This window comes from Colias croceus, chromosome 18, assembly GCF_905220415.1.
Source record: "Colias croceus chromosome 18, ilColCroc2.1".
Taxonomy (NCBI): domain Eukaryota; kingdom Metazoa; phylum Arthropoda; class Insecta; order Lepidoptera; family Pieridae; genus Colias; species Colias croceus.
This window is the reverse complement of record NC_059554.1, coordinates 4,632,030-4,643,832: the sequence shown is the minus strand read 5'-3', so window position 1 is coordinate 4,643,832 and position 11,803 is coordinate 4,632,030. Positions and strand designations below refer to the sequence as shown.

Sequence of the window (11,803 nt, the reverse complement as noted above, 5' to 3'; positions counted from 1 at the left end):
GATAAATAACAACAAGATAATAAAGTTTTTAAGCGCAGTTTCCATTCTATTCTCGTAAATTATATCCCTGCTTTTATTATAATCGTATTTTACAATACTTTGTACCTAGATATTTACAACGTTAAAACAAAAAATCACGTTTTCATCTCGGATTAACACCATCCATAGAACCCGTTCTCAATATTTAATTAAACTCAAAACTCATGTACTCTTGGTATTTTTTTCGTCTGGCTAAGATTACGTAACTGCAGGTCGACGAGCGCGGCGCGGAGTTCTACAGTATGTTGCTATTCAAAAGCCTTACAGCAGCACACAGCGGCGTATACACGTGTGTAGTGACGAACACCGCCGGCAAAGCTAATGCGTCTGCTGAACTAGCCATCAAAGGTGAGCCTTTCATTTCCACACGTTTAATCTTTGTACTATTTGTTTTGTATCTCCGTTGGAATGCTTGAATGCGGCTTTTGAAAGCACCGTGGGTTTTCATTTGTCGTATATTAATAGATATGAGATACCAAGCCTTGTTGGATAGTCATTACAATGCTTTTGAAGATTGACTGATTCCAATTTCCAAGTAGGTACGTTGTAGTATAAAACGTTGGCAGGCAGATAATAATATTATTTGATAAGATAATTATTAAATACTTTATGTTAAACATAAATTAGTTACGCTATTATCAATGAAAAATTTACTTAAATTCATAAAATATCTAAGTAAGTATCAATAAAACCCTCAAAAATCTTGAAAAGGCATGTAATTGACATAAACATTTAAACAATGTAATAACATGCATTACATATTCAAATCTACATGCCATAAATAAGCTATGCAGTATAGAAGCGATAAACCAAGTCCATAATTTGTTCTACACCATCCGGTAACAAATTTTAACTTTTCCGTCACACTTGCAACTTCCTTAACTCAAACTTATCGTACTCGCGGTAAATACACCACTTGGAAAATTGCCTTGTTTTTATAACAGATTAAATTTATACAACATGATATTTAATATTAGGTGCAGATATTATATAAAAATGGAGATTATGAATTTGGAGTAAGTATACTTTTTACGTAAAAATTAAGTAGGTATAACATTTATGTTTGTGAGTACCGAATAATAAAGAACTAGCGCGCAAGAGCAACTTTGAGTTGAGTTGATTGGAGAGACATAATAGATGCGGAGACAAAAGTTGCTCTTGCGCGCTAGCTAGCTAACGCTAATGTGAGATTGGCAGAAACGATTGTGATTTGTTTATGTAGTTATGTACCTAATGATGTTACTTATTATGGTATTAGAAATAACGATACCAAAAATTGAGTACATTATTTTTTACTTTTATTTCAATATTTCTTAATTAGATTCTACTATTCGCTATGTTCTATCAACTATAAAGCAATTGTTTACTATGCACTTGCTGACTCAATAATAAGTTATGGACTGAGTTGTTATGGATTAACTTTTAAAACATACTTAGATCAAATTAAGAACCTACAAGTAAGATTAATTAAGTATTTAGTTCATAAGAAAGTTCGAAAGAAGTTTAAAAATAATTATGACAAATTATTTCCATATTGTAACATCCTACCTGTAAATTATAAGGCTATATATTTAAATGCCATAGATACATATTATAGTAATGACTTTAAAATTGTAAAACAGTTTAGATTTAATACAAGAGCGTCAAAAGTAAGAAAATTTTATGTACCAATAACAAAAAATTGTTATGACCAGCGATCTAGAAAATATTATATACCAAAAATTTGTAACATGTACCCGATTTTACTAGACGAAAATAAATTAAAAATAGGATCTGTAAAGAGTAAATTAAAAAAATACATTTTGTCAAATATCTAGTACTAGCTTTCCGCCCGCGGCTTCGCCCGCGTTGGCTGAAACTTAACATAATATAGATTATTTATACTGAAACCTTCATCTTGAATCACTCTAACAGTTGAAGAAAAACAAAACTGCATCAAAATCCGTTGCTTAGTTTTATAGATTTAAGTATAAATAGGTACAGAGAAATGTGACTTTGTTTTATACTATGTATGTCATTTATAGCGGTATTTAAGTGTTTGTTTATCAACTAATTTGGCAATGTATAACCCAGGGTAATCTATAATAAGTAGGAGCGCATCGCCAACAAACTGTTTTACAGTTTGGCGAAAATTTGTTAAGGTTATATAGTGTTAAAATATAGTGTAAATTAATAAATAAATAAAAAAAAAAATATTATGTTCTAATAGCTAATTGATGTATGCTTTATTGTGTTTACGAATACAAACATGCCAATCCAAATCCTGCGATCCATTATAGTATAATCATAATACAAAATCGTATATTAATTTGTGAATACACGCTGAGGTATATGGAAAGTGGTGAACCATTATAATTAAATTCCATTCATAATCCAATACCAATAACCAAATTATATTCCGCACATTATCTGTTTCGAGCTAAATGTAACAAGTAGGTGGAGTATGAAATAACATTTATTTATACGTAGGTAATAAATTGGCATCGGAATAATTATCGAAATTATCGTCAATCATGTAAATAAAATTCTATGATTTCATGTAAAAATTAGGTTAAATATTATCTTTTGTTGTTTCTATTCATGCTTGTCTTGTTTCCATTAGAAATCTTCTACATAATAAATAAATGAAAAACATCATATTGATTTTTATATATAGTTTTGATGACTCTCAAAAACAAGTGCTGTTTATGTTTTTTTATCGGCAACCGTGATCGAAATCGCAAATTGCATATCATAGTGTAAGAGCGTGCAATATTTTCCCCGTCAGTTCCACCGTACTGGCAAATTGAGCCGTCAGACGCCGCCGTGCTACTAAATGGATCGCTCACGGTGAGCTGCGATGCGCGCGGACATCCATCACCCGCTATTTATTGGACAAAATTCTCTGGTAAGCTCCCTTACTATATTTTTAAAGTCCGCTCTAAGCTCCACTGCTCGGAGATGATGGATTTTCTGCTTAATAAAATCTCCTGTTTCTTATTTTCATTTCGGTTGCAAAGCTAAATTAATTTTAAGGTACTAATTAAATATAGAAATTAATTTAATTAAATGTCAATTTATAGAACGCTCAATGTTTTTATAACTGGCAACTTATACTTTTTTTTCTTTTAATTACTATGTGTTATCTGTAGTCGTATAATTTGACAATATTTTATACCGCCAATTATATTTCTCGTTATTTTGTGTTTAAAAAAAATAATAATATTTAATATTATATTAATGTAATTATCAATTATTAATTATAATAAATAAGATAATCTGAGTGACGTGATTTCGTTATTGGAATATATTATGGTGGTTTTGTAAGTACCTATTACCAGCAGCATAATACCTATTATCTTTGTGAATATAACTATCTTAATATCTATAATATTATCATAACCGCTAATGCGCTTTAAAAATAAACATTTCTGTACTCCAGACTTAATAAACTTTGCGACAAAACACTTACCGTTATGATTCACTTACATCATAAACTTCTGGCACGTTCACGGCGAAATAATCTCCACGGGCTTCAACTATAAAAGCACGAAGGTTTAAAATAGATTTAACACTATTTTTCGTTTATAAGGTAGTACAGAAACAGCGTTGGGAGCTGTATCGGATCCAGTGGTGCTTAGTAACGGCTCACTGAGGCTGGAGTCGGCTCGCGCGGAACATTCTGGAAAATATCGCTGCAGAGCTGACAATGGCGTCGCTCCGGCTTTATCAAAGGCCCTTACGATTCATGTTAATGGTAAGTGAATGCGCTCATTTTAGTCGAATGAATATTAAACGAATTGACTGACAGATAAACTTACATAATTATTGACTGTTCATTATTTCGTTAATAGAAACAATACGTAGAGTTTAGCAAGTATTCATTTATCTTTTTTCTATTTAATAAAATTACAAAGAAATGGACAAAGTATTTTGGTACAAGACAAACATTTCCTTACTTCCTTTTCACAGTGAATCCTTAGAAATCGTCTTAAAGATTATAAACAGAATCAAGATTATTTAAAAAAATATACCTACCTGTTCGTTTATATAACTGATCGTTTATAAAACTTTTGTAATTTTCCTTATTGATGAGTAATTGAAAGCAATATTTATAGGTTTCGTTACGAACAAAGTATTTTGATAAATCACTATAATAGTCTATATTCTGATGGCCTATATTTCTGTTAAGTTTTATCCAAATCAGTCTAGTGATTTTTTTTTGTGAACGAGTAACAATCATACATACATCCGTCCATCATAACATACTTTTGCATTTATAGTTTAAGTCGTAGGATTATCAATTCTTGATAAACCTCTACATTTTATAGTTAGTTCAAGCGTAGAGCGAACAGGTACCTTCTAGGGAAGCGCGTACCATCTTAGACCACATCTCAGCTTAACATCAGGCGAGATTGTGGTCAAGCGCTTCCCTATCGACAACTAAAAAAAATAGTAACATATTATAAAGTATAAACACGATCTCAAAGTGCAATTGAATTGCACACAGAACCAGCGAGATTCGAAACTCAATCAGCGAACGTGACCGCCAAGCTGGGCGACACGGTGCGTTTGGTGTGCGTCGCCCGCGGCGACAGCCCGCTGGCGATCGCGTGGAGCCATTCCGGACGACCACTTCCTAATTCTGATTATAGGTATATCTGTGGGGGTGGGGGTGGGGGTGGGACATAGCATGTGAAGTTACGTGTGTATTGTTTTATAGTGTTGTGGTTTGTACAATTTCTAGAGATTTTAAAAAGATAATAATTTTTATTTTTTACTAAGTGTGCTTTATATCGATTTCAAAATTAAATACACTTAATAATTTTAAAATTTGTCGTTACGCATATAAGTGAAAAGATTAACTGCTTAATTTTGTGCATTATAAAATTAAATTTAGAAAACATAAAGTTCGTGTTTTCTGATATAACTTTATGGGGTGCAGCCAAAAATTTTAATCAAACTTCTCTGAATATTGATATTTTTATAGTATCTTATTTGTGTATTCTAATAATTAGGATTCTTTATCTATTGACTTTTAATTTGAGTAAATAAACGTATTCGAAATATCTCGTTAGGATGAGTATATCAGAAACTCGTAGCGCGGAGGGTCTACGCAGCGAGCTCGTAGTGGAGCGGGCGGATAGACGCGACTCCGGCGTGTACCGCTGCCAGGCGTCCAACCCGTATGGCAGATCCGATCATTTCGTACATCTGGGGGTGCAAGGTATGAACAATAGAATAACTAATAATTAGTAATTATGTGACAGTTAAAGTGAATCTAAAAATAAGTAGGTAGGTTAAATATGTGATATGAACATAGTTAAAATATTAACTAAAAGTTGTTGTATACTGTTAATTGAATAAGTAGTTGTTTGGTGCTGTCAAAACAATCCGATCTCATCATCATCATCATCATCAATCAATCATTTTTAATCGTTTTATTAAATCTTATGTTTAACACAGAACTGAAAAACATTCATTTTGTTATGAATTCTTAAATAATGTCTGTATAATCAAACTAAATTCCACCTACAGAGCTTTTTTCACGAAATAAATGAAGATAAACAATCATACCATTTGTATGGTAATTGTTTCACTCTCGCTATCACGCGACCGAAACACGCTACACCCAGGTTAACTACAATTAACAAACCAAGATCATTTTAGCCTAAAAATAACACTGAAGCCTTATTGATTATTAAAAACTAGACGTCCGCCCCGGCTTCGCCCGTGGTACATATTTCGGAATAAAAGGTCCACAAGGACACAACTATGTCCTTTCTTGGGTATCAAAATATCTCCATACCAAATTTCATGCAAATTGGTTCAGTAGTTTAGGCGTGATTGAGTAACAGACAGACAGACAGAGTTACTTTCGCATTTATAATATTAGTATGGATAATGTCGTGCAATAAGTTTTAAGGATTTTTTTCAGTATAACTTGACTGTAGTTTCGTAATGTAAATCCGGTTATAAAAGAACAAATATTTAAATCATCGTTACATATAATCTGATTCATTAAACTAGATACTCGTTTGTAGAACCACCAGAACCGCCTACAAACTTTCGCGTGCTGGACACAACGTCCCGATCTATTCGTCTTCAATGGAGAAGACCATACGACGGAAATTCCCCTGTTATCGGCTATGTACTACAATACAGAAGGCACGATTCCACCAGTCCCGATGTATGGAGAGACGCAGAAACACACAACGTGTCTGTGTCTACACATTCTATAGATTCTTATACTGAGTAAGTATTTATCTATAGTCAAGTAATGATATGAAATATTAATACGTTTAATTGGTAATTAGAAAGATTTTTCCGATAATTAGTTATCGTAAAAGTATATAACAAAGTTATAAGAACAGTTAATAATATTTTGTCCAATAAAGCTATTGTTAAGTGATAATAATATAAATATGTATTAGAAAATATATTTTTGACGTGACAACGTCTTATAATTCGATAGAGCCGCCTGCACGCACGAAAAAACATGACTCGTGCGGCGTTACCTCGCTCTGAGGCGTTCCATGTAAGGCTTGAAGCGCAAGCGAGAGCGCGGAACAAATGACAAAGAAGCACAATCGGACGTTGTCACGTTCAACTATCGTCAGTAAACCGACTTTACAGACAACCAATTTTTGTTTATATTCTTGAAAATATATTTAGTAGAGAGTTCAATTAGTAGGTACGAATGGAGGAGCTAATATCAATTCACATAGAAACAGGAAATAAGTTTATTGAAAACATCATATTATTATGTATTTCGACACTTATGTGTTATATTCTAAGATCACATCTATATACAATACAGTAATATCATATACATTGCGCTTCGTTTGGCTCAACTTGGCAGAAACACTTTATATAAATAAAATATAAATAAGAATGACAAGAGAAAATAATATTTTCTGAGACAAAATGTAAGAATAACAATGACATCGTGACATCTTTGGTCGAGTAGATTTCGATTTCAATTTCACTTTCTATTATTTTTACCTCAGAAAATGTCAGAATCAAACAACATTTTATGAGATTGAAATGCTCCTCGATGTTGGTAAAACATTTGTTTTCTTTTTGTTGTAATAATCATGCACATTTAACTATATAACATATAACTTTAAGTAAAAAATAATTTACATGAGTACCTTATTTTTAATTGTAATTATTTCTTTTCTTTAGATAAATTATAAACATTCTCATTAAACAAAATATTTTCGCAACAGAAATCAAGTATGAATCGTCTTGACAGAAACAAATTAGATTCCAGGGGTCATCTGAGTTATTCCACGAAATACATAATATGTATTTTGTTATACTATTACGCATTACTTTTATTAATTATTAATTTCTGTACCTCATGTTTTTCTTGACGATATTGTGTCTTAAAATATGTATATCTAAAAATTTTGTCACTTAAATTTGTAAATTGTTGTTCTCAAGCTTTTTAAAAATACAAATTAAAGCAAGTATATACATGTATATATGTACTTGCACAGTGTACTTGCTTTAATTTGTATTTTATAAATTCGCAGCACAGTATTCAAGTCCCGTAAATGTTAATGTCTAAATAAATTCGATACGAACTGTGTCATAAAAGTATTCACGGTCATAATTTATTTACAGCGCCATTTCATAAATAAATGTATATAAAACTGACCGATGAGGTAAAAAGACATAAAAATTCGTGTTTCGTAGCGCGGAATCGGCTACGATTTCGGGCTTGGAGCCGGCTACGGCGTATCTGGTTCGCGCGAGGACTATGACCGCGCAGTTCGCGTCCGCACACACTCGCGCCATACTCGCTCTGACGCTACATGAGCCGCCTTCTAGACCACCTATTAGTTTACGGGCGTCTGCTCCACGACCGTCTACTATTGAACTTGCTTGGCAGGTAAAATTAACAGCTTTTTAACTCTCTTAATTTAAACTAAATAAATATTATGGAGTTTATGAACAAATGAATGTCGCAATCGAAAAATGATAATCAAGTGTTTTTAGGGTTCCGTACTGAAAGGATAAGACGGGACTGTATTGTTGAGTTTTTTTATTGTATTTTTTTCTATACTTATATATATCTCATGTTAGGCGCCACCAAAATCTTCCTGGAATGGAGAGCTACTAGGCTACACAGTATGGTGGTGGGCTTCAGCTGATGGTTCCTTAGCTAGTGGAGTAAATGTGGGGATGGAGTTTTCTACCGTAAGGGGACAAGTCACAAAGTACGTTATTGAAGGCTTGGAACATTACACCAGGTGAGATTGTATGATATTGATGTGTTATTCTTATATAAAATATTCAAATTATTAAGTATTTTTAGTAACTGTGTAAATTTTTTTGGCACAGTGAAAAAGTTATATTTTGTGTCAAGTTTTATTTTGCAGTAAATTACAAGATGAGATTATTTTGCAGGTATTCAGTTAGCGTCAGAGCATTCAATAGTGCTGGCGCTGGTCCAGCAACTGCACCTGTAAATACATTGACCAAAGAAAGTGGTAAGACATTACCAATTAATATTTATTACTAACTACTAAGATGCAAAAAAAATCTTAAAATATTTTTTGAATAAAGAGTTTTGATATTTTTTTTTCTCATGTTTATACGCATACCACTATTTATTTTCCGTTTAGTACCATCAGAAGGTCCCCGAGCGGTTCGCTGTAGAGCCGTATCACCACAAAGTATCAAAGTGGAATGGTCTCCACCGCCTGCGCACGCGCATCACGGAGCGCTACTGGGATACAAGCTGCTGTACCGCCCTGAGCATAGTGAGTAAATGTTGTATTGATATTTATTTGATTTATGTAAAGTGTATTTATCAAAATCTTGGTGTAAAATAAAGTTTCGTGTTCTAATGTTGATAATAAAATGTAAATGTCTATTTTAATTTTATTTTTAATTTGTGATGTGTTGGACATATTATGTGGTTGATCTGCTGTCGTCTTGCGTTCGTTCATGTGCTATCAAATAGTAACAATAATATAAAACAATTATTATTCAAAAATCGCTCTCAATGAGACCACACGATAAACTCATAAAAATAAATATAGCAATAATGTAAACATTATTAGACACCAACAACGAACAATGCGTGTACACTGTACATTGTATAACAAAAAAAAAACAAAGTTTTACTGATATAATAAACGTGAAAGTTTGTGAAGGTGGATAGATGATATTCCATTACGTAAAAATAGTTGATCGTATTTGTATGAAATATGTATGGATGGATCTCTAACAGTTAAAATAGCTGATTGGTTCTTTTCAAGTTTGGCAGGCTGGCTGGAATAGGAAGTGTAAAAATAAAAATAAACATGAATAGAATAATAGATGGATGCTATGTCGATGGATCTATGAACTTGGTAAAGAGAATAATCACATACATTTAACTCACCTACTACGTTCGGCTCTACGCACTTACTACGAGTACGTAGTGGGTGCGTACTGCGTAGAGTTGTGCGTAGCTGAAGGACAGTAATTACTCTACCACGTAATCACGTGTACACGTGTAAAATCGCCATCATGTATATTTGCACATTGGTGTGTTACATCAAAGGTTGGTAGTTGCCAACTAACTGGACTGGTACGATAAAGAATGTGAAAGTTCAGAAGAATGAATGAAAATGGTTAAGATTGTCGTATTGTTTATGTGAAGCGTTCCCGTTTATTAGGTTCGTAGCTCAAGGATGGTAGTTGCTTGTCGGCAGGAGTAGGCTGAATGTGATTTTCACAAAGCGTGAAATTTTGGAAGAATTGATGGATGTCATAGTATATTCTTGAAGCCGTGCGTACGTAGTAGGTGCGTAGCTCAAGGACGGCAGTTGCTTGTCGGCAGCGGCAGACTGGCTGGAGTGGGAGGTGCGGGGCGGGGGCACGGGCGGGGGGGCGCTAGCCGCAGCTGAGGTGAAGCGCGTGGCGGGCGTGGAGACGCTGCTGCTGGCGCTGCGCCCGCACTGCAACTACACGGTGCAGGCGCTCGCCTACACCGCCGCGGGGGACGGCGTGCCCGCGCTGCCCATACACTGCACCACGCAGCAGGATGGTAAGTGAAATGACTTTGACGCATATATTATATTGCGTAACGCTACAATATAGTTTGTAACCTTTCTTCTGTACATTGAAAACAATACCACGCAGCAAGATTGTATGTGTTATTTGACACATACATTGGGTAACGCTACAAGATAATTTGTAACCTTTCTTCTGTACATTGCAAACAGGCAAATTGCATCACGTAACACAATACAGCAATATAACCACAACCACGTGCAAATAACGAAACTGTTTAATTTTAGACGTGAAATATTTATTTTGACCTATCTCTTTTTAATAAAATAATATAAAATACTTACTTAAAGTTTATTTCTCATAATTTACCTCTTTGAAAATTGTAAATGTCACGCCACCAACATGTAAACACCGTTAAATTACAATCTCGCGAGTTCGAATCCCATTACATTATCCTGAACCTGACCCAGTACTGATGTTGGGGAAAAGTAATACATAACTGCGATGTATTCTCATTATAGTCTGAGGAAAAATAGTTTATTTAATTATTACATTAAATTGAAAGCAAAAGCTATAATCTCGTCGTCGTCGGATAATCTCTTGCGATTATAATTTAACAGTTTTTACAATGTTACGACGACAGAATGAATGTACATTGATTTAAGCACGGTCAATTTTTTTCGTGCCATTTGCCATTACCAATTCACAGATTAATAATTCAGGAACAGGTATCGGAAATGATTACAAAACGAAGGTATTAAATAATGCTGCATATTTAAATATAAATAATGCTCATGTTATGAATTGAACCGACGCTTTTGTTATTTATTTACCGTACCGTTTGTTTTAAAGGAAAATTATGCTGAAAACCTTTATGTTAATCAACAATATTATTGCTAATTAAGTTATTCCGGAAATTTTGTTTTATTAACTCCTCTCAATTTCCATTCTATTCCGGAATGAATGGGTATTGTTAATGCATTGCACCCTTTATAATAACAATATGAGAGCTATGAATAATATAATGTATTCATTAAATTTCATCCAATTTACTTCACGAGCGTGATTGAGTAACGACATCATTCATCGTTCATCAAGAATTCCGCTTTAAAATGTAAATTAACTTGAATCCTATCGCTATCGGTTACCATACCATGTTTACAGAACGTAAATTAAGCATGTGACCGCTCACTCAATTAATTGGCCATATTATGGGTTACCTTAATCTAGAATATGTGGGATTTTCAATTATCAACAGTTCATTATTCACAATCAATTCTCTCGTCAATTACTTCGGTTTTGTTTATCTGCTTTTTTTCGGTAATACGCAAATTCGGCAAACGCAGCTAAAGAAATACAGTAAGATACAATTTGCACAAATTGAAAACTGATCTCTTTTGAAATATTTAAAAACTCACTTGCATCCAGTTAACTTTTCCATCAATTCATTCAAATTACAATTCATCAATCAATTAATAAAAGAATAGCTTTTATGGAGTAAAAATATTAGTATGCATGCTACACACATTTTAGGATTGGATGGTTCTTTTTTAACCAAAGAAACAGTTCCAGGACCACCAGCTGCTGTAAAGGTGGCAGCTACTTCTATAACATCGCTTGCCGTTAGTTGGCTACCACCAAGTCGACCGAATGGGCCCATACTGTACTATACAGTATTTTATCGAGAATTGGGAAGGTGAGTCCCCTCATAATAAATGAGAGAATTTATTCATTTAACATTTTGTGTAGCCCCTGTGTTAATAAAATATAT

At 33.6% G+C, this 11,803-nt stretch overlaps 1 protein-coding gene across 1 annotated transcript in view; it reads left to right on the top strand.

The window, feature by feature from the left end:
• The window catches only part of LOC123699687 (Down syndrome cell adhesion molecule-like protein Dscam2), a 72,079-nt gene that overhangs the window by 39,592 nt on the left and 20,684 nt on the right, over positions 1–11,803 (top strand). Inside the window, exons 15-26 of the mRNA XM_045646697.1 lie at positions 252–387; positions 2,807–2,926; positions 3,611–3,775; positions 4,529–4,673; positions 5,097–5,245; positions 6,063–6,273; positions 7,723–7,918; positions 8,113–8,279; positions 8,437–8,519; positions 8,655–8,792; positions 9,860–10,066; positions 11,599–11,728. Coding sequence (XP_045502653.1) covers positions 252–387; positions 2,807–2,926; positions 3,611–3,775; positions 4,529–4,673; positions 5,097–5,245; positions 6,063–6,273; positions 7,723–7,918; positions 8,113–8,279; positions 8,437–8,519; positions 8,655–8,792; positions 9,860–10,066; positions 11,599–11,728 — 1,847 coding nt within the window. The remainder of the gene's footprint in view (positions 1–251; positions 388–2,806; positions 2,927–3,610; positions 3,776–4,528; positions 4,674–5,096; positions 5,246–6,062; positions 6,274–7,722; positions 7,919–8,112; positions 8,280–8,436; positions 8,520–8,654; positions 8,793–9,859; positions 10,067–11,598; positions 11,729–11,803) is intronic.